Source organism: Cicer arietinum, chromosome 2 (assembly GCF_000331145.2).
Source record: "Cicer arietinum cultivar CDC Frontier isolate Library 1 chromosome 2, Cicar.CDCFrontier_v2.0, whole genome shotgun sequence".
In the NCBI taxonomy this organism is placed as follows: Eukaryota; Viridiplantae; Streptophyta; class Magnoliopsida; order Fabales; family Fabaceae; genus Cicer; species Cicer arietinum.
This window is the reverse complement of record NC_021161.2, coordinates 8920694-8945074: the sequence shown is the minus strand read 5'-3', so window position 1 is coordinate 8945074 and position 24381 is coordinate 8920694. Positions and strand designations below refer to the sequence as shown.

The 24381-nt window shown below is 28.5% G+C and overlaps 1 protein-coding gene and 1 long non-coding RNA gene across 2 annotated transcripts; one reads left to right on the top strand and one right to left on the bottom strand.

The window, feature by feature from the left end:
- Positions 1 to 272: 272 nt before the first annotated feature.
- Positions 273 to 4753, bottom strand: LOC140919265 (uncharacterized). The gene is made up of 2 exons (XR_012161865.1): positions 4362 to 4753; positions 273 to 497 (listed from the first exon to the last, which is right to left on the bottom strand). It is a non-coding gene; the product is annotated as an uncharacterized lncRNA (long non-coding RNA).
- A 1359-nt stretch (positions 4754 to 6112) lies between these two features.
- LOC101492266 (protein NRT1/ PTR FAMILY 2.13-like) lies at positions 6113 to 11507 on the top strand. The gene is made up of 4 exons (XM_004489911.4): positions 6113 to 6481; positions 7046 to 7263; positions 8579 to 9156; positions 10442 to 11507. Exons 1-4 carry the CDS (start codon positions 6352 to 6354, stop codon positions 11346 to 11348), a joined length of 1833 nt encoding a protein of 610 aa, XP_004489968.1. The 5' UTR covers positions 6113 to 6351; the 3' UTR covers positions 11349 to 11507.
- Positions 11508 to 24381: the final 12874 nt, after the last annotated feature.

Sequence of the window (24381 nt, the reverse complement as noted above, 5' to 3'; positions counted from 1 at the left end):
CTTTTTACAGGTAGAATGTTCTCTTGCTTTTTGTGAGGAGTGAACTGATTCAAAACTTTCTGTTTGTGTCATCTCTAAATTGTTCGTTACAGCAGCTTGGGAACTTGCAATAGTATCGCCTAACTTTTGTACTTGCGTGTTATTTTTGTCTTGTAGTGCCTAGTAGATAATTATTCTACTAATTTCTTATCCTCCATTTGAAACCATGAAATAAATGGTCTTGGATATCTTTTGTGAGTAGAGATCCTCTTATTTTTTTAAACAAATAGACATTATTTGTAATATAGTTTTATAAATGTTTAATTAATATTACATATTTTGAGAATGTGACATTGATATCATTTATATGACTAAAAACTACTGTAATAGAAGAAATTGAAAGAAATAAAAAATTGAGAAAATCTTAACTCATCTTTTGTCCTAACCAAGTAGATAGAAGTTGGAGTAAATAGAAGATGAATAAATGATGAGATGTGTAATCATATACTCCCTCCATCCTACAATCAGTCACTCAATTAATAATTTTTACTAAAAAAGGTGTATAAATAAATAAATAAATATATTTTTATCAAATACGAGTGAGTTCATGATTATTATTAATCTAAAATAAAAAATATTGAATTGAAATGAATGTATATAATGTTTATTAGAGGACAAAATCAAGAAAAAAATTATTTAATATTATATTATAAATTAAAAAGATTGTTTATTTTGATTTGTTTGCACAAATAGATCATTCTTTTTCATCTTATATCTTTCAAAATTGTGTGCACATGTTTCATTTTATTTTTTAAAAAAAGAATAATAACATCCTATCGAAATAAAAAGCTAAAAGTTAAGAAAAAAAAAGCTAAAAGAAAAACATATTTTTTCTTATAATCAAATTATATTAGAAAGGCAGTACAATTAATGGTATTCCAACTCATCACATAATTTAAGTTATTACAATGAAAAAATTAGATATTTCGAATGATTAACACACCAATCGAGTATTTAAAATTAAAATTCTTTTGTTTCCTCAAACTAAACCAACCCCAAAAAGTGTAACTTTATTTGCGTTAATAAACTTACACAATCAACAACCCCACCGTCAAACAAAGTATTATTGTGCATTATTCAAATTAAATAAAGTCACTGTTTTCTATATTAACACAACAAGTTTTATTCAGTTTTATATAAATTTACAATAATTTATTTAATTACATAAATAGTTTAATATAGTATTTTATAATTATTAAATCATATTTATAATAAATATATAATTAAACTTTTATCAAAATAAATTTATATGATTACATTTTAATTATTATTTTTAATAAATAAAATTAAATAATATAATTATATTAATATAAATTTAAAATAAAATAAATTTCTTTTATTTGTGGGATCATTTCCGAGGGCCTTATCCTTAAAAAATAATGTATAACGTGAGTTTAATGAAAGTCTTAGTTTTGAGAAATTATATAATGAGCGAATATAGCGAAAATCATATTGTTATAAATATTCTGACATGAATTTATGAGAATTTAAACTCTAAAAAATATTTTAAAATTTTAAATTACGGAGGACGGTAGCCTTAGATATGTTGTGAGGGCCTCAACCCTAAGTTGTTTTCAAGGATTTTGGCCCTAAGTACGATTAGGATTTTATAATTAAAATAATGGTTTTTGTGAGGTGTTTAACCATTGGTATTTATTTCCTGAAGTTATAGCTATGGTCCCTTGAACGTGGGAGATAATGTATTTTTCATGACTTGCCGTGTCAAATAAGTTGCTGCTTACGCTCCTTGATGTAGAAAATTGACTGCAATTGTTGAGTGATGAATGAATGTATATATATCCATCCAACCATTGATTTCAACATATTTATTCAAACTCAATTAATATGAAGCAACCAACACACTGCTATTTTTTGGTGATTGCTGATTGCTGATTGGAAGAATGATTGCTGATTACTGTAGTTTGATTTGTTGTCTGGGGAGCAATCATGTTTTGAATCAATATATATATAGTGAACCTTTGGTGACTGGTCTTATACTTTGGTAGTTCTTGTGCCATGTGGGAATTCTTCTCCCACCTCATCTTTCTATTCACTTCTTATGTCATTAGACATTTTATGAATTTACTTAGTTGCCTTTTCAAAATAAACTATACTCTATTTTTTTTAGATGGAATAATAAATAAATTTGCATATAACTATTATGTTTTAGATTCAAACAGACATGATATCCAATTTAAGAATAAATGTTATTTTAAGCGGGAGAATAATAAATTGGGAGTGATGTATATAGTATAAATTGAGAGAATAAAATTAAAAAAAAGAAATTAAATTTATTTTAAAAAGTAAAAGTAACGGTCTTTTTTTGAATAAATTATTATTACAAATGTTAGAATTATTTTAAGACGGAAGAAATATTATTTATTATTATTAAATTTAAACTTTTCATGCATGTTTCTCAAACTAATATAATTATATCAAATTTAGTGTTTAATTTTTCAATTGATACCTAAAAAATATTTCAACATTCTAAAATAATTGACCATTTTAATTTTTAAAATCCTATTAATTAAAATTTTCCAATTGTAACTCTCTAATAAATACTACAAGAACAACTCTCAATTCAATATACATCTTGATATATTTTGTATTTAAAATAATGATAAACACGTCATTACTTAATAAGGTTAACTTAGTAAAAAATACTATTATTTCTTTTTAATTTTTTTTTACTCATGTGAAATAATTAACTAAGTTGATTATTTGTGGATGGAAGAAATAATATTTACTAGTCATTAAGTTTTTTTTTTATCACTGCAGCATGATCAGAAATCGCAGGCACCAAGTTTTTATTTTTCTAGTTAGAATGAAAATATCACTTAAGGTTCCAAGAAAATATATGCCATAAATTTTTAACGAAATTAATTAACTTCATCATAAGAGTATCAGACGTTAAATCGTTTTATATAAAAAAAAAAATGTGTTATAGCGCATGTGAAAACAAAATAACATTAATTCTACAAAAAAAAAATGCTCACACTGTCTAACTATGACTCCATGAGTGACTCATTTGACTATTTTCATATACATCTTCAAATTGTATACGTTTGGTATAATACTATTTTGGAAGAAGAAATCTGAAAACGTTACAAACTTCCAAGAATGCAAGGCCTTGAATATATATATATATATATATATATATATATATATATATATAAGACCTTACATATTCAAGGTCTTATATAAAATATATATATATATATATATATATATATATATATATAAGACCTTACATATTCAAGGTCTTATATAAAGTGTAATCAACTCTCTTTGGGTTGGCACGGTCGTACATCACTTCATGCCAATGCTCCAGTTGTTCTATGAAGACTTGAAAGTGAATTATCAACTAATTTTTGGGTTTTAATTTGTTTACTACTTCAATGAGATTGAGTATTGATATATTTTGTACTTTGTTTACTAACACTATATGTAATTAAATTCTCCCTTCGAGATTTGGTGGATCCTATATTTATTATTTAGGTGACTATCTATATTTTCCGCATATGGGTTAAGTTTACCTTTGTGGTTTTATTATTATAAGGTGTGATAAACCTTTAGTTAGTTGATTAATTATCACGTTGGGTCCCTAAATTTATGACCACTTGAGATGTGTTTTTGTCCTTTTTTATAAAATTATTTTAAATTTTTCAACTGTATTAATTAATTTACATTAATTATGTTAATTTTTTTTATGTAATCTTTAACAAATATTACAATAAAAACATAAAACAATTCTCCCTTTTAAGAGTAAACTAATAAAATAACATAAATTTCCAACAAATTTAATACTATAAACAACTTTCTTAATTATTGTGATTTAGCCAACATAATCTTATATATAGGAACAAACATAGCAATTAAGTAATCGTACCGTGATTAACCAACATGTCGTTTTTAATAATTTTGGTTTTGAGTGTGGTTTTGACCCTAACTTGATTCCTTTAATTCAATGAGCAGATAAATCAACAAATTTGCCACGTCTTAAATCTTTTTGTTACTATTATCTTACTTACACGATATTGAAGGCAATGGATTAAGAGAAAGACTAATTAATATTTTATTGGCCATGATGAATATTGATAGCATTAGAGTAAGTGATCGATAAATTATGAAGTATAAATATTTGATTCATTAATATCACTTAACTTTCTTTCATTATTAGTTTAATATCAAGTGAGAAAGTTTTTTTCCAAGTCAGTTTATTATTGACACTTATCTATCTAAATAACCTAATGATTTTAATCAATCTAATAATGAAGATTTTTTATTACTAGCTATAATAGAGGTGTAGTTTAGAGGTTTACCTTTTGAAGACCCCAACATGAATCTGAAGAATTTTTTTAGAATCGTCAACACCATAAAGCATAATGGTGTTCAAGGCAATGATGTGGTGGTTTTGGAACGAGGCTCCATTACAACTTGGGAGCAAATGAAATGACAACCAAATTTCATAGCAAATAATTTCCTCTAGGAAAGCTTAGAGCTAACATTTTCATTTTCACTCAATATGAGAATGAGTCAATGCATGAAGTGTGGGGGAAATTTCAAGACTTATTGAGTTGCCGACACCATGGCTTTTTATGATGACAACAAATACATTAATGGTGCATGTGGAGGATCTATGACAAATAAAGACTTTATTAGTTGGTATGGCCCTGCATTAGAGAGGATGAATAGACACAACTAGTTTTTTTAGGACAGCCCAACATGAACCTTTTTTGTTAAGTAAATGTTTTTTTGGATGTTTTTTGAATAATTAAAATTTTTGTTATTTATGGAGGTCTAAAATGATTGCTTTAACGATTTCACTTTGAGTTGGTTGCAAAAATTTTTATAAATATTTTTTAAAGTATACACTATTATGCACGAAGAAAATAAATGCAAATTACAGAGTTTGAGTTTAAAAAAGAGGCAAATAAATAATGGAGTAATTGATCTAGAGAATCAATTTACAAATTTTTTATTTGATAGGTTAATATACAAATTAGTTGATTAATCTTAAAGTAATTTACAATACTAAAAAAAGATGAGAAATTAAACAAAACGTTTTCCACAATTTTAAACAAAAACTATAATATTATTTTGCCCAAATTTGACGAAAGATGTAAGTTTTGTTATATAAGAATTTTTTATACAATTTATAAAACTATGAAAGTAAGAATATGGTTTTACTATTTACTGATTTAATTGGTTTTTTTGGTTTACTAATTTCTTTTACTAGTTTACTATTTTCCTAGTTTACTTGTTTATTGGTTTTTTATTTATGTTTTTAACAGTTTGTCTTGTTAGTGTTACTTTGTTTGGGATGAAGGTGTAATATTCATTGTCGATATTTAATTATTGTAAATCAAAAATTACAAGCATTAATGAACTAAAAATTGCAAACTTAAATTAAATTTAAATATTAAAATCTTTATGTAACTATTGTTTTTTTAACATGACAATTTAGAATAAGTATAAAAAGTCAATACAAATATTGTTTTTCTATAAGATAGGTTAGGAATTAGAGGAGAAAAGAGATGAGATGTTTAATGATAAAATTGAACCTTGAAGGAGTAATGTATTGTATTTTATAATAATTTAAACATTATTTTAAAGTATTTTCATAGTTAATTTAGAGATTAACCTTCTAATAGAAAGACTAACTTAATAGATGAAGAAATAATTTAAGAACTTTGATATAGTTTTAATAAATTAAAAATTATATTGGTGAAATAGTGTTAATTTAGTGACTAAATTAACATATTATTGTTTGTTATAAATTTACCCGAAAATATAATAAAGTTAACTTTTTACCAATTGAATTCAAGTGATGAGTTGGGTCCATTGGTGTTAGTATATAATCCATGCTAGAACCTATACGCATAAATCTAGACATGCTACAAGTGGATACTATAAAAGATACACAGTACCTTTATATTTATCATGCACATACTATATGAATTGAAATTGATTAAATATATATAGTACATGGTCCCCTCGTTTCCACTGACCATAGCAAAAAGAACACGCAATCTTCATATATGTCTCATGTGCATGAGTCGGTAGTCTAAACGTAGCACACGTTAAAAACTCTAACTTCATTTGGATGTATTCTACTATTCAAAAATCAATAAAACATTTTGATCAAAACTATGATCAATCCTCAACCATTCAATCATTTGTTTGTTCTATTATAAATTAGTGTCTTTGGTCCTTACCTCAAACCACCAAAAAAGCCTTATGCATAAGATAGGCCTTTTACACTTTTAAGTCATAGAGGAGAGAGCAATTTTGATTATAGTTTTGAGAAAAATGTTGAAAACAGAGGATAACAGAACAAACCTCTCTGGATTTCCTTCTTCAACATCACAAAAGGAAACAAACAATGAAAAACTTAGCAAAAAGAAGCCTGGAGGATGGAAGGCCATGCCTTTTATTTTAGGTATATTATTTCTTCCTACTTTTTTAATTATTGTTTTAAAGTTATTTATGCATATTAAAAAAATTAATATATTTTATTAATTTTTTTATAAATATATATTTTTTAATAACATTTTTAGAGAAAATAGACAGTGTCTTGTTAGTGTAAATAAAATTATCCATTGATTTTATTATCTCATTAAAAAATTATAATTGTCATCAATAAATAATCACTCAATTAAGAGTGTATGGCTGGTTGTTAGTGTAAAAGATTTTACACAGTGCATAATTTTAAACTTATATTTTTAACTATTTATTATATCATTTTATATTTTTTTTCAATGCAATAAATAGTTAAAGATATTTATGACAAAATAATAGTTAATATTACTTTAAATTTTAAAAAGAAGAAAAACTTCCAAAATAAGGACACTTAAGAACAACACTTTGAATTTTGCACCATATTTAATCTTACTACTTATGATTCTATTTTTTGTTCCCTTGCATAGTTATGTCATTTCTTCATAAAGAAAGTTCAATTACATTAACTTTATTAATTTTTTTTTTAACTTTGTTGATTATACAGGAAATGAATCATTTGAGAGGTTAGCAGTATTTGGATTGCTTGCTAACTTTATGGTGTATTTGACAAGAGAATTTCATTTGGACCAAGTTAGTGCTTCAAACATTCTAAACATATGGAGTGGTATTAGTAACTTTGCACCTTTACTTGGTGCCTTCATTTCTGATACCTACGCCGGTCGCTTCAAGACTATAGCTTTTGCTTCATTTTTCTCCTTATTGGTACGAATTTATTATACCTCTTCTTTACCTTCTTTAGATTTTCTTTTTTTTTTTTTTACTTATATTTATACTTTATAAAAACAATGTTAATTAACTCTCGAGAGTCAAAGAAGATAGAAAAGTTGCCACTTCTCATAACTCAAGAAGCCACCTTAACTATAGAGCTTTTGTGTTGTGTGTATGGTTGTTTTTGTAATTAAGGTACCTTAGTTATATGAGTTTTTTATTATTATTACACTATTATATAGTTTCTAAAATATCTTCACGTATATACTTACATTGTTAGCTCGGTGGCAAGATATTTATATTTTAAGCCTTTGTAATGTTAAGGTATTAGTGTCAATATCATTAATAATTTTTTTTGCTTTCCTCAATTAAAAAAAAATGCTTTTTTAAAACACACGTATTGAATATATAAATCATAAAAGAAAAAAAAAATTATTATTTAAAAATGTAAAAGAAATATTTTTAAGTGATTAAAAAAACCAATATATAGTTTTTATCAAAAAACAATCCAATATAAAATATTAATGTTTTCTTAATTAAGTCGTTTTACTATAGTCAGTTACAAATATTATTTTATATTTATACTGCTATGGTATTTTCCGGGAGTCCCAATCATTTCAAATTTGTACCAAAAAGAAAATGTTCAATTTGTATCTGTTAACAGTCTGCCATTTTTTGACTTATAATATATTAAGTGTTTGAGAAGAAACAATATATTAAGTGTTCGAATAATTTATCCTTAAAATTCATTGAGTTTAATTATTTAGTTAATAATAGTATCATGGAAAGAAACAATATCCACAAATTCTGCAAAAATTAAAACGAGGGAAAATAAAGAAATTCAATAAGTGGAGTACTCACAATCCAGCCCAGCTAAGATTGACTACTGTTAACCAACTTTCTTTTAAGCTCATAAATGATAAATCTTGTCATAGATCCGTTTCTAACGTGACATCATTGACTTGTCCTTTTCATTTTAATGCCACTAGGTACCTTTGTCTTGTTTCTCTTCATTATATTTGCAATTTTTTACACAAAATATAAATACATTTTTTTTACAAATAAATATAATAAACATACAAAATTAATATAAATTAATTTTACATTAACATTTAATAAAATATTTTACTTTTTCATATCATACCGTCAATTTTAGAATTCCCTTAATTACAAAAATAAGATAATTTATTATAAAAAAAAAACTATTAGATATTAATATAAAATTAGTGTACAATTATCGTACATATATTCTTTAAATCGTTATAAATATCTAATTGTTTTTATTTTCTATTGAAAAATGTTGTAACAGGGCATGGTATTGGTAACTTTAACAGCATGGTTACCACAATTGCACCCTCCACCTTGTACTCCTCATCAACAAACATTGAATCAATGTGTTAAAGCTAGCACATCAAATGTGGGCTTTTTGTTCACTGGCCTTATATTCTTAAGCATAGGCACATCCGGTATAAGGCCATGTAGCATACCATTTGGGGTTGACCAATTTGATCCAACTACAAATGAAGGAAAAAAAGGAATCAATAGTTTTTTTAATTGGTACTATACAACATTTACAATAGTATTGTTGATCACACAAACGGTGGTTGTTTATATCCAAGATTCCATTAGTTGGAAATTTGGTTTTGCAATACCAACTTTGTGCATGTTTTTTTCCATAATCTTGTTCTTTATAGGAACAAAGATTTATGTACATGTGAAGCCGGAAGGAAGCATTTTTTCTAGTATTGCACAAGTGTTAGTGGCTTCTTTTAGAAAGAGAAAAGTTAAACTTTCAAATGAGAAGGAAGTGGTTGATGGAGTTTTTTATGATCCTCCATTAAATGGAAAAGCTATTTTGTCAAAGCTTCCTTCAACCAATCAATTCAGGTAACACGTCTACTATGTCTTTTACAAGTATTTAATGTTGTAAGAAGCTTGGTTTATTATTTATGGGCACATGTGTTGTTTTATTAATATTATTAGCTAATAATTGGAGTTGCTAGTGCTACAACCACCAACAATAACCTATAAGAAATCTACATCGATTGCTTCTAGCACTTTAATTCACCTTTTGGATTTGGTGTTCTTTATTGCTATTAATTTTATAAAATAATTGCAATGTGTGAAATTTGATATATATCTTACCTTAGTGCTTCAAAATGTGATATAATAGTATTTTATTCATATTAAAATAATTTATTATTTGATTATTTTATATATATTAAAAAATTATATAAATAGACCGATAGATAGTCATATTGATTTATTATTAATGTCAGAAATACATAGTAAAAAATATTGTATTAAAAATTATACTAGTAGTATTAATTAAAATGTACAATTAAAAAAAAAAGTACATTAGAAATTAAAATAATTAATTATTTTGAGAGTTTTTTTTCAAATAAGTTAATTATTTTAAAACATATTATTTTACATTTAGTTATTAACTCTTTCTTTCCTTTTAGGTGTATCCATCCTATAAAAACTAATAAATACTATTATTTTTATGAAATTATTTATTTGTATTTTATAATACAATTAATTATTGATTATGTCGCTTTATCTATTTTTCTCTTTTGTTAAAAATATTATTAAAAAAGTTATAATTGATGTTGTATTAATCTTTGAAAACGACGAATAAATAAAATAATATGAAACGGACATTTAGAAAAAAGCAAAAGAGTAATTATTTGTGGCTTATATTGTGAACCTTATAAATGTATCAATATTGTTCAACTTTTATTTTGTAGCTAACTCTATCTCTGTAGCCATGTATCTTAGAATAATTATTTATCATTTTTTCTCCATTCAACAACGTAAGACCATATAACACTACATATTGCTTGCTGACATATATATCCCAAGATATAATAGTCTCAAAATTTCTTTATAGCTACAGGATCCAAAATTAACACATTTTTTTGAAATGAGAAACCAAAATAAGATTATTTTTTTTAAAGACCATGAATAAAAATTGTCATAATTCACATATCAACCAATAAAATGCCCATGTATTAATGACCATGCTTAGAATTAAAATATTCAAAATTTATTGTAAATTATAATTTTCTTTTACAAAAAAAAATTAAAATTTTATTTAAACATATTTAAGTCACTATATATAAATGTTCTAAGATCTAAGTACATCACCTTAACTATTTAATTTTTTTAGGTTCTTGGATAAAGCAGCTCTAATAATGGAGGGTGAATTAAATCCAGATGGAAGCATAGTAAATCAATGGAATCTTGTGAGCATCCAACAAGTAGAAGAAGTAAAATGTTTAGCAAGAACATTTCCAATTTGGGCAGCTGGAATTCTTGGTTTCACAGCAATGGCACAACAAGGAACATTTATTGTGTCACAAGCCTTAAAAATGGACAGACACTTAGGACCAAATTTCCAAATTCCAGCTGGATCACTAGGAGTCATATCATTAATTATCATTGGTTTGTGGGTCCCATTCTATGACAGGGTATGTGTACCATCCCTAAGAAAAATCACAAAACATGAAGGTGGCATCACTCTCCTTCAAAGAATTGGAATTGGAATGGTGTTTTCTATTCTATCAATGATTGTTGCTGGTTTGGTTGAAAAAATTAGAAGAGATGTTGCAAATTCTAATCCAAATCCACAAGGGATTGCACCTATGTCAGTTATGTGGCTTTTTCCACAATTGATTCTTTTGGGATTTTGTGAGGCATTCAATATAATTGGGTTAATTGAGTTTTTCAATAGACAATTTCCTGATCATATGAGAAGTATTGCTAATGCTTTGTTCTCTTGTTCTTTTGCTTTGGCTAATTATGTTAGCACTATATTGGTTACTTCAGTTCATCATGTGACTGGAACAGAACATCATCCAGATTGGTTGACAAATGATATTAATGCTGGAAGATTGGATTATTTTTACTACCTTTTGGCTGGAATTGGAGTTTTGAACTTGGTTTATTTTTTGTTTGTTGCTCAAAGATATCATTATAAGGGAAGTGTTGATCTTCAAGAGAAAGCTAAGGATGTGGAGTTAGGTTCAAAAGGAGAATTAGATTATTATAGTGGGAAGTGTGAAAATTCTAAGTAAGTTATGAATGGACAAAAAGTAGAAACAAATAGAAAAGAATATCCCTGTATATTTTTGTTGTAGTTTGACCTATGTATAATGATATGCTACTATTAATCAGTTTTCTAGCCTTGTACAAATTTATAAGAAATCAATAAGCTTGGAGGGAAATAAGTTCTACAGAGTGTCTTACTATTATGGAAGGAACAACTCATTTGTAGTATTTTACTATTTGATGGACAAGAAAAAATAATAATTAAACGGCGATAGATTAGTTTGACAAGATTTGCAAACTTAATTGATTAATCATTTAGTTCTTATCAATTATCACATTAGAAATTAGAATATAAGAAAGGTAAATGATTAGAGAAAATGCAGGAAATGATTGAAGATTCTAGTACCTTTCTTCCTTAATTGGTGTCTTTTTTTGTCAGAGACTCTTTTACTAGATATTTATTCCATTTGTACTTCCTTTTAATTCCACAAAAATGTATTATGAGTGTACCTTTCTTTGAGTATTATCATCAATAAATTGAGTCATTATTCATAATTTCTCTGTTTTACTATTGCATTGAGCTAGTACCATTATATTTTGGTGTTTTCACCTTGATTTGCAATGGCTGAAAACACCCACCTCAAAGAACTTCAATTTGATCTAAAATGAGTCTTCAATATGATGAAACATCGAGTAAAATAAGAGTCGAGCTATCAACCTTGAAAGAATGGAATGTCTAGAAAAAAGCAACACTGCCATTAAATCTTCTTCTACTATGTTGTCCTCCAGACCATAACTCCATTTTCCCACACCGCCGTTTCAGGTTAGAAATATCAAACCTAGTATTGCTTCCATTCACATGGAGAAAGATATTGTGTCAAGTTTCCAAATGCTCGAACGTTATTCCTCTTTCAAAACATGGGTTGTTTTCACTCGCGCCCTTGAAGTGGAATTCAAACCCTCCCTATATGACTATCCTCAATCCACACTTTACAAACTCATACAAATCCAACATGTTAATGACTTTTACCTAGAATTTATGTCTCTTGCTAATCGGGTTCAAGCTATAAGCATTGATGCCTTGTTGGTTTGTTTTCTTAGTGGACTAAAACCAGATATTTGTAGGGATGCATTGGCCCAAAGCCCAACCTCTATTACCAAAGTTATTTCCTTCGCCAAACTCTTTGAAGAAAAATACTATCCCAAACCCAAACTCTACATACCATTGACCCATACTAGACCGATCCAACCATTATCTAACTCGTAACAATAGCCTTCAACCTTTGCTCCCTACCCCAAATCTATATCTAGTCACCCAACCACCTAGAACCATTAACATGAAACACATTGCCTAAGCCGAGATGCAATTACCTCGTCAGAAAGGTTGGTATTATACTTGTGATGCAAAATTTTCTCATTCGCATCTATATCTCAATAAACAGTACCTACTCTTATCTGGTGAGAAGGTTGACTATTATGTCATTTAACCCAACCAAAACATTTCCCTTGACCTAGCCATTGAAACACCACCACAAGGCACACCACACCGCATATCTTTTAACATGTTGCGAAAAGCCCTAGGAGTAGGAACCATGCAATTTAAAGGTATCATTCATGAGTTGTTGGTACAAATTTTGTTGGATAATGGCAGTTTGGACAATTTCATTAAACCTAGGGTGGCTTAATTTTTGAAACTTATTGATGACTCTTCATCATATGCATATTTTCCCATTATTCTAGTCTTATTTATCCTCAATCATTAGTTAAATTAAGGATTTATTTGATATATTTTGTTGATTTTTGTTCTTTGAGTTAATAAAATGTTTTGTGTTTTATTTCATTGATTAAGTAGGAATTTTTCGTAATTTTACATTGCGTTGTATTTTGGTGCAGTGCTATGTAGAACATTTCAGCCATATCTGGAGTTGTAGATGTGCAATTGGAGTCAAACCAAGTGCAAATGAAAGTTAAGATCAATAGCTACAACTTGCATGAAGACACCAGAACCAAATTCAAACTCCAAAGAGGAGCAAAATACAATATACGCCGGACAACAGATGTTGAGCGCTTGGAGCGCGCCGGACGCACTTGGGGCGCGTTTCCAGCCATCCAACATTGTCCAGGCGCGCCTAGAGCGCGTTTCCCGCGCCTGGGGCGCGCGACGCGCACCAGCAACCATAAAAACGCAATTGTTTTTACTGTTTTAGGGATCTTTTTCACTCTTGAGAAGTTGGGAGACTTGTGCCCTAGCATAGAAACTCAAAGACGGCCGTTTCTAATATCATTGGAGCAGTTTTATCAAGAATCATTCATGAATCCTTCTTGTAATTCTTCTCTAATCTCTATCTCTTTTATCTCTATCATGAGTAACTAAACTTTATTTGTTAGGGATGAGTGTAACAAGATGAAACCCTTATTTTTATGATTTGATTTCTGGTTATATGAATGAGTTTATTGAATTACTTTTCTCATCTATGTGCTTAATGCTTTTTATTGTTTGATCAACATTAAAATATTCTACGATTTGTATTTTGAAACGGAAGTGGACTTTACGAATACTTGAGATGAGAAATTCATGAATTTGTAGTCTAGACATAGGTGCAGGTCATGAAACTAATTAAATTAGTTGCAAAGCAATAATTTACAAGAGAATTTCTATACGGTAATGTTTAATTCTAATCTTAAATCTACTAAGGAATTAGGGGTTACTTTGGAATTAAAGGTTCTGTCACTAAGACATTAGGGCAAGAATAATAAAGAGAATTCGGTAATAATTCAATAAAGGAATTCAATAACTAGGATCAAATTAGACACCAAGGTTGAATTCGAAGTGAAACTCATCCCTGACATTTTTTCTCAATTTATAAAGGATCAATTTTACTATTGCCTTCAATTTTAAATATTATTTCAATCAACTTGGGAACTTTTTGTTCAATTTTAGTAACTAAATATAATTCAATAGTAAAACGCAATCCTTGAGTTCGACACTCGGTACTACCGTTTTATTATTACTTGCAATGATTCAGTACACTTGCTGAAACGCTATCACTTATGATCCAACCTGCTTCAAACTTCAAGGTTTTGGTTGAAAATGGAAATTCAATTACTGTTGAATGATTTATTAATCAATTACATGTTCAGGTACAAGGTTATACACCCTTTCTAATGGTGTATTTATTACTTATAGTTGGGGTTGATTTGGTTTTTGGAGCTTCTTGGTTGGCAACCCTGGGTCCTCATATAGATGACTACAATTCCTTGACTATCAAATTTTACCTTACCAACACCTTCATCACATTACTGAAGTAACAATGTCAATTTACAAGGAAGGGGTTTGAATTGTAAATTCACCTATGTAAAATTTCCTGTTAAAATCTTAAGAAAATAACTCAAGATTGATCTTGGTTATGAAAACAGAAAACGAAGAACTTTCTTGGTTAGTCAAAATCACAGTTTTAGCTTATCTACTTAACTTGATAATTAAAATGACTGAAAGTAAATAAAGATAAGGAAAGAGATACCACACAATGATATATCTTAGTTCACCCAACTCGGGCTACGTCCAGTCCTCACAACTGTGAGTTTTTTCACTTAAGTGTTCAAACGGAGAATGTTGTTGGTTTTACACAATTTTTGTTAAGATCAACCTTGATCTGTAATAGCAATTTCTTTCCACCCATAAATGTTTCAATCAAATTACCTATCAATATTTAGAGAGGATTTTACAATTCACCTTTTAACCATTAAAGGATTTTTACAAAAACTACTCAAACTATAAACAATCTTTATAGTCTTGAGTTTACACGATAATGAATTAACAAAATTGGTAGAATCTGAGTATGCTCAACTCGTGTTTGAGAACAGATTCTTGATAAAAGAATTCAGTAATACAATCTGGATATATAAAGAGGAAATCAGAACTGATTCTTTTGTAATTGAGAAGCTTTCAAGTATATAAGTGTGTGTGTGTGATCGATGGATTTTATTAACACTTGAAGTTCTACGTCTTCCTTGAGCTTGGGGATCCTTTTATAGGCTACAAAGAGGTTGATGACAACTATTATAACTATTGAAAAGATGTATAGTTGTCATGTGTCAGACTTGACCAAAGACCAGACTTTTTAAACTTTGAATGTTCTTGATTTGAACATTCTCCGTTTTTGCTTTTGTGTTAATAATATCTAATATGTAGCTTCTCATTTTTAACTGTGATGATCCTTTGTTTATGCGCATAAACATCTCAAAGATGTGTTTAATCGATTTAGATTAAGATTGCCTTTTAATCCGTGCAAAACAGGCTGGAGAATGTTGTAACAAAGTTGGAGAATGATGGTCAGTATATTGGAGAATGATTGTATCATTATAGGACTAGTGTCATCATACTGGAGAATGATGTTTAATCATCCTGGAGAAAGTTGGCAATCATGCAGAAGAAAATTTTTTGAATGCTGGAGAATATTTATCAATTTGGAGATTGATGTTACAATGATGGAGAATGATCATTTGACACATTTGTTTTGAGTGTCATTTAATCTATGATCTTTTGGAGTGTTTCTTTTGCTCATTAGAGAGTTGCATATTCATAGTATATGAACTGGAAATCCATTCACGATTTGCAAGAGTTTTCCTTGCATTAAAAACTGATTTTATCTTACTTGATGAAAATGACAAAAATGTGGAGAACATTCTTGGTTTTCTAGATTTTATCAAGAACGTTATTGGTTCAGTTTTGTTCATTTTTGGCTATTTCTTTAAACTGATTTCACTTGCATTTGCTTAGTACTTATCTTAGATTAATACACACAAAAGCATATGTTAAATTAACATATAATTTAGAATCATAATTATAGTATTTAATTAACCTTTATTTGGTTATATCAAAATATTAATTTGGAATTTTGCCTCAACAATTACATGGTTACAAGCTTCTCCTACCAAGTTCTTCCCAATTTCATCAAATTTGGTGTCTACATTACAATGATGCTATTGATGAATTATTTACCTTGGAAGTTTACCACATCATTGAGTCTGTCACCAATATCGCGTTGATCCCTTTAAACTTAGATCATGAATTACATTATTATTGTCAAAAGTTGTTGATTTGCTTGCTACTCCCACAGGTTTAATGGCATCCCCGATTTAGGATCAGGTTATTCCCTTGTTGAAAGGTAGCAATCCAGTTAAGCTATGCCTTATCGATACCCTCACAGTAAAAAAGCACATACTTAACGCACGGTGGCTAAGATGTTGGATCAAAGCATTATACACCCTAGCCCAAGTCCTTTTTTGTCATTGTTCCTACTAGTCAATAAGAAGGGTGGTACAAGACGATTTTGCAAGGACTATCGAGCCTTGATCACGATTACAATTAAGGAAAAAATCCTTATTCCAACGGTACATGAGTTATTGGTTGAGTTACATGGTGTTATCACTTTGCTAAACTGGATTTGCGTTCTAAATATCACCAAATCTTAGTTAAGTTTAAAGATAAACATAAAACGACTTTTCAGACTCACCAAGGCTTATACGAATGATTCATCATGTCATTTGGCCTCATAAATTCCTCAACTACGTTTCAAAACCTAATGAATCATGTGTTTAGACACCAACGCCGCAAAACGTTCTTGGTGTTCTTTAACAACATATTAGTCTATAGCCTCACTTTGTGTGCTCACCTTTTGCATTTAGAGGAAGTTCTACAAATGCTACACCACAACTGCCTTTATGCTAAATTTTCAAAATGTAACTTTCGTCTTACCAAGGCCAATTATCTTAAACAGACCATCTTATGGAATGGTGTCGAGATGGATTAGACTAAAGTCGAGACTATTTCATATTATCCTATCCCTTCCATCTAGGGATGATAATTAGATTCAGACTCAGCCCGCAAAAATAACCCACAATGGATAGGGTAAAAACCCGCATAATGGGTATGGGCATGAGGACGGGTAATTACCCGCAAAATTAAGCGGGTATGGGTGCAGGTACTATAGTACCCACCCCTCCCTGCACCCGCCCTTATATAAATATATTATTTATTTATTTATTATATTAATGTTTAATTTAATTAATTGTTTACTTTTATATTTTAAGATCTATTAATATAATTGAACCACTATAATATTTATAATTGAAAGATAAACGTTTGCAAACTTCTTAAGAATTTGATTATGATGAATAGGTAAATAGTTGTAACTTTATAATTAATAGTTATATCTTATTAATAGTGACATTATAATTATACTTGCAACTTCCTATCAATTGTTTTAACAAATCTCGAATAATATTGTCGTAGGACTTGCAACTTCATAAAGTATTATTATGGATATTTGAATGTGTATTGTAACGAGTGTTTATTTGAAATATTTTGAGTTAGAAGATATTTTGGTTTATAATACTTTATGATTGGATTTAAGATATTTAGATAATTTGTAAATTTAATCACAACAATATTATTTATTTATCGATCTTTTTAGTTAAAGCGCGGGTAATGGGTATGGGTACGGGCACTTAGGTACCTAGAGGGTAAGGGTACAGGTATTAAAGTTAATACTTAAGAGGGTAAGGGCACGAGTATGAGTATTTTTTTAAATCACGGGTATGGTGACGGGTATTATAGTACCCTACCCAAACGCTACCCATTGTCATTCCTACTTCCATCATTAAGTAGCTCTGTGGTTTTTTAGGACTTACTGGCTACTACCGTCATTTTATCAAGAATTATGCCTCCATTGCCTTGATTATTACCATATTGTTAGAGAATGTTAACTTTGCTTGGACTGCTAAAGCTACGACTGCATTTCAAAACCTTCAGCAAGCTATAACTCAAGCTCATGTGTTTGCTTTACTTGATTTTTCTTAGGTTTTTATCTTGGAAACTAATGCTTCTGATTTAGGTGTTGGGGCTGTTTTGGGTCAAGCAAAACATCCAACTTCTTAATTTTCAAAGAAAAATAATACTCAAAATGCATAAATTTTTTGCATATGTGCGAGAACTTTATGCAATCACTAAAGTGATGGCTAAGTTTCATCATTATCTACTTGGTCATAAGTTCATTATACGAATGGATTAAAAGAACTTAAAATCGCTAACAGATCAAACTATTCAGAAACCAGAGCAATAATGATGGTTGCACATATTTTAGAGTTATTACTTCTCTATTGAGTATAAACTAGGGCGAGAAAATATTGATTTAGACGTTTTATCTCAAGTCATTTTTCATGGTTGTATCGTATTAATAATCCCCCTTATTGTAGCAAATTCACCAAGTTGTTAAAGGTATGTAGTCCTAGTTGAATTGAATAAGCAATGCTTACAAGTTATTCAAAAGGACCCTATTTATTAGGTTCAAAATATTCTTTTACTCTAGAAGTCTCGATTGGTCATTCCTAAAGATGAGGTTATCATTAATAAGGTTCTCATAGATAAAGATGAGGTTATCATTAATAAGGTTCGCATAGAGTATCATGGCTCCCTCATTGATGGACACTTGGTTATCCATAGAACTAAGGCCATAATTTATCACCAATTTTTTCGGCCCAACATGTCCAAAGATATTACCAAATTTGTCAATGAATGTTTAATTTATCTGTAAACAAAGACAATTAATACCCTTCAAACAGGCTTATTACAACCTTCACCAATCACCAATTCTATTCCAAGTTTGGGAGGATGTGGCTATGAATTTCATAACTAGCATGGCCTTGTCTTATGGTTTTATAGTGATAATGTTTGTAGTCATCAGGTTGTTGAGACTTTTATGCATACAGTAGTTAAAATCCATGACATCCTTAAAAGCATTGTGTCATACCGTGAAAAGATTTTTAATAGTTTATTTTGGTTGCAATTGTTCAAGCTCAGTGGTGCTATTTTGTCCATGAGTTCTTCGTACCACCCATAAAGTGATGGTCAATTTGAGGCTTTGAATAAATGTTTGGTACTATATTTACGTTGTTTCACGGGGTACAATTCCAAGTCATGGTTTAAAATGCTTTCGCGGTCTGAATTTCGGTACAATACCTCTTTTCAGAGTAGTATTACAATGACACCATTCAAAGTCTTATATAATCATGATGTTCCTTCCATTGTCCGTTATGAGCTGAACCCCTAAGACCCCCCTACACTACACTTAAAACTCAACATCACAAAAGCTCAAGGACTTATGAGGAAGTTTGTTGATATAAAAAGACTTTGTCTTGTATTTCAAATGAGGAATATAGTGTTAGTCAAGCTGCAGTCGTATCGGCAATATTTAGTTATTTTGCACAAATAACAAATTCATGATCCGAGTCTGTCACAAAAAACTTTAGACAAATAAAAAATTCATGGTGGATAATGTGCAAATTTGTCTTCTTCAGAGTGTTGATTTATATCAAGCGTCGACTTTTTTCAGAGCATAGACTATCTAGAACTTTGACTTTTTATCAATATATTGACTTTCCATTAGAGTCAGACGATCAAATATTTGACACGATTATCAGAGACAAACAATCACTTGTTTGTCAAACTTATCAAAGGCAGAATAATCAAATGTTTGTCGTAGTCATCCGAGGCAAATCAATCAAAACATTGTCTGCATTAACAAAAGCGACATATTTCAGAGTGTGTTCATCACACTCATAATACGAATTTTAGAGCGGAGTCTTTGTGTTCCTTTAACTTAGTTCAAACAATAGAGGATGTAAAGTAAAGTCATATAAAATAAACTTGATCTAAGAATTGCACACTTAAACAGAATATTAGTTGTTTAAATTATTTCCACAAAATAATTTTGTCATCATCAACACAAGTAAGAGCATCTCAAACGGTAGCAAAATAAGTTCATCCGCCAGCGTGTAATTACGTAAAATTCAGTTTTTGACGAGTTCACTGTTAGAGCTGTGTCAACCTCTCATCACAGTTCTCTTAGGAAAGAACGGTACTTTCATGATTTAATAATAATAAAATTAAATCGTTACCTTTTTTTATTAATTTATTAATAATAATAAATTTATGACCGTCAGTGGACCCTATTTAATGAACTCGTGTTGAGTTCACCGTTGGAATAAAAATTAAATGAGTTGTTTCAAGATGATGTGGCACATTAGACTTTATTCTAATCAACTTAATTCTAACTAGTACCACATGCACTAAATACTCTCCCTAGCGTTACCAAACCCACCTATTTTATTTACAAACAAAATTATTTTTGTTAAAATTGTTAAAAGAAATGCATGATTTCATGTCCTTTAAATTTTCAATTAACATAAAAAAAATAAGTTGAGCCTTAACATCTGTTTTAATATACATAATTGAGTTTAAAATTGCATGTAAATAATTTAGAATTCAATATGTAGATGTGGAAATAAAAAACAAATCTCAATAAATAAATAAATAAAATTGTTATTCAATTGTTAATAGAAAATATGTAATTGTTTTTCGGTTATTATTTCATATAAACACGAGCATTTAGCTATATAAAAAAAGTAAATCTCAATACAAAAATGGGAAATATTTAGTTATTAATGCCGGATAAATTATACATGTCTCAGGTTAAAGTTCACTTATTAAAATTAACATGTACATGTATATATAATTCTTCGTTATTATTATTTAATTGTTAATAGCAAAAAAATTACAAATTATTAATATTTTTGTTAATTACTTTTACACTTAATAACTCATAGTGTTAAAATTTAAATTTGAACATTTATGCAGACTTATACAGATTATCCGAAATTTAGTTTAAGTTAAAAAATTCTCTTATAATTCGGATTCTAAATTTAATTAATGTTAAAACCTTACATTTTTTTGGTTTTTTATGTTCGTCCATTTTGACAACTTTAGTCCACTTAGACAGAGCTTCTTTGTTCTCGATAAAGATGTGAATACAATTAAATATTTGGTTGGAATTATAAGGAAATTTAGTGGGACAAAATAGCCCATGATAATAAAATTGCTTGTCGCTTCTTCTTGCAAGGTATCCATATTAAGTATTCGATTTTACATGTTTGAAAGAGACATCAACCTTCAATCAACAAAAGATCAAATAAAAATAAAATATTTATATATTACCACATATTTAGTCAGCTAGAGTGGTCAACCCAACGTGATCAAATCCTAAAAATCATAATATATCCATTTTTCCGCATGAATATGTCGGATTTAAAATTGAGGTGAGGATAACAATCATGCATATATAATGGGAATTGAAGAGTAAAAAATTCCATATAGGGACAAACTATGTGATAGTTGTTGGTGTGTATTTGGTTACCTCGGCGTCTAAAAAAGGGAGAGGTGGTGGGAAAGGTGCCCACAACATACATATATCTATCTTGTCATATGTTGCAAAACTCCAATAATTGCAATTGATATACATGCATTAAGAAAGATGGTTGAAATTGACTAGCTTCATCCTTTTGTGATTTGTGAGTGACACAAATTTGTGCAAGAGGTCCTTTAGATATATATGAATCACAAATAAATATACTTGTGGTGCTGGGGCCCGGTCCATCAATTGGTATTCATCTAAGATCATTACTAGATTGTGAGTTGTGATAGGTAACGATGACTTAGTTGAATGATAAATATCATATGAAATATATATAATTAAAAATATGATGTTTAACATAATAACAATATTGATATTTATTGGTTGAAACAAATTTTACAAATTTATTTTATTTCTATTCTTTATTATTATTTTTGTTAAGTACATAACATATATGATATCAATGACACTATACTAGAGTGATGGCTCGACTTTGAGATTGTATTTTAACTAATTTAATTCATGATCATGCCATCATATTCTTTTTCATAGTTTTAGTTTTAGTTTTATTTATTTATTTATTTATTTATTTATTTATTTATTTATTTATTTATTTATTTATTTATTTATTTATTTATTTATTTATTTATTTATTTTCATGTCAATCTTTTAAATTTTTTATATAGATTTTTTGTTTGTTATTTTTGATAACTTTAGGAAGAATTCAATATTTAAGCATATTTAACGGACTGTACAAAGAATTATTTTCTTTATCACATTATTTATGAAGATAATTTGTGAGATAGTTCTTGAGAAAAAAAAATTAATATTCAAATATTTTGTAGGATTGTTTAAAATTTGATTTTTCTTGGTCATCGTTTAGATTTGTGGTATATATAATTTTTAAAGAACTAATAATGTAATATCAAAGTTTATTGTAAGATTGCATTAAATTTGATATGAAGGTTTGTTGTTGACATTGAAGATCTAGACTTTTACACTCTAATTGAAGTTTATTAAATCAATTTATTTGATTTTAGTATCATTTGAATCAACGAAAAATAAAAAACACAAATATATTTTTATGTCATTCAAATATGCTCTTTTAATGTTGAGAAAAAAATTCAATAGTATTTTAAAAGTTTAGGCACAATAGTGATAGAAGAGAAAAGGGATTATATATTTAAAAATTTAAAGTCACCAAATTTTTTAAACTGTATTCCTTTTTTATAAACGATAGTAAATTATATTCTTAGAAGTTAATGTGTCGTAAACAAAATTTAAAATAAGAGAATGATGCATAAATCAAAGATAAAGAAGACATCAAAACTAAAAAATTGATATTTACCATTCTTCAATTGTAGCGAAGATAGTAACATATAAATTTAATGTCTGACTTTTTATCATTAGTTTAAAAGTGAATGTTTTATACTAGAACTTTTGGGTTCATGTGATAGATATTATCATTATTTTGCTATGATAAAAATTATATTATTTGTGGCAGTGATATTTATTATTTCTATTAATAAATGGTCTAGTAAATTTTAATGAATATATGTTAACTCATATATATAATATTTTGCAGTGATGTTTCATTTCTCTAAATGATAGAATTAAAGAACAAGAGTTTTATTCCTTCTTTCAATGAGATACAACACCAAATTAAGCATAATAACAACAACTAGTTTAGTAAGAGTTTTATTCCTTCTTTCAACTTTTCAGTTCCTTTCAGGCTAATACAGTGCAATAGTTTCATGTATAATTCCTTTTAATTTATAAAACTCATTAAATCAACTAGAGTCATACTCGATTCCCCTATCACTACGGAACCTCTTAATCTTTCTACCAATTTGATTTTCAATTTTAGTTATAAAGATCTTAAACATGTCAAGCGCTTAACTTTTATTTTTTGTTAGATATACAAAAGTATAGTCAAAAGAATCCTCAATAAAACTTATAAAATAACGTTTTTCATTTCTTGTGAAAGTCCCATCAAGTTCATATATATCGAAGTGCATTAAATCTAAAGCCTCATATTCTTTAACTATTGATTTATGTGAACTCTTTGTTATTTTAACTTGACTACAAAAATCAGACGTTTGTTCACATCACAAAGTCTAGCATTCCAAATATAAAAATAACACAACATGTAAACAAAATGAGACATTTTCTTGACTTCAACATTTAATTTTAACATGTCATCAATGTATCCTTTGTCAACAAAAATATCATATTTAGAAATGGTGTACAAGTCTTCCCGTATAGAGTAAGCAAGTTATGTCTTATTCGAAAGAAAATCTTAAACAATTTTTTTTTCTTACATCAATTTGAAATTGTTCATCTAAAGCCTTACCTTTAGAGATAATCTCATGAGCTATCTTCTAAATTTCATGGGATTGAGCCTCCACGAATTTGTCATCGGTCATCTAATACTTGAGGTAGCAGCCTAGAGCATAATCATCAAGAATTCTATTATTGAGAATATAATTCTTATAGAAGTAATCATTATCCTCTGATTGGGTTAATTATGCAACATTCATATCATTTTCTATTAGTTCAATTGTTTCTGTAACCACTAGAATATCATCTTTCAGGACATTGACAACTAGAATATCCTAAAAGGCTTATTATGTGACATGTAGTATGACCTTTTTAATTAAATAGGTTTTTTTAGAAGTCTTGCCCTTATCTGTTTTAGAAAAAAATTCGGCCTAGGGTTGGGTCTCATGTAAGCTAGGTTGTAGGCACTTGTTGGTCGGTCTGACCTATTATCATTCATATTCTTATTTAAGAAAAATAGTATGTTTTG

Bases quoted from the DNA above. Each gene is read 5' to 3' on its own strand.
- LOC101492266 (XM_004489911.4), top strand. From the start codon at position 6,352: ATGTTGAAAACAGAGGATAACAGAACAAACCTCTCTGGATTTCCTTCT. The intron at 6,482-7,045 runs GTATATTATTTC...TTGATTATACAG, and splicing joins GGCCATGCCTTTTATTTTAG to GAAATGAATCATTTGAGAGG. The intron at 7,264-8,578 runs GTACGAATTTAT...ATGTTGTAACAG, and splicing joins CTTCATTTTTCTCCTTATTG to GGCATGGTATTGGTAACTTT.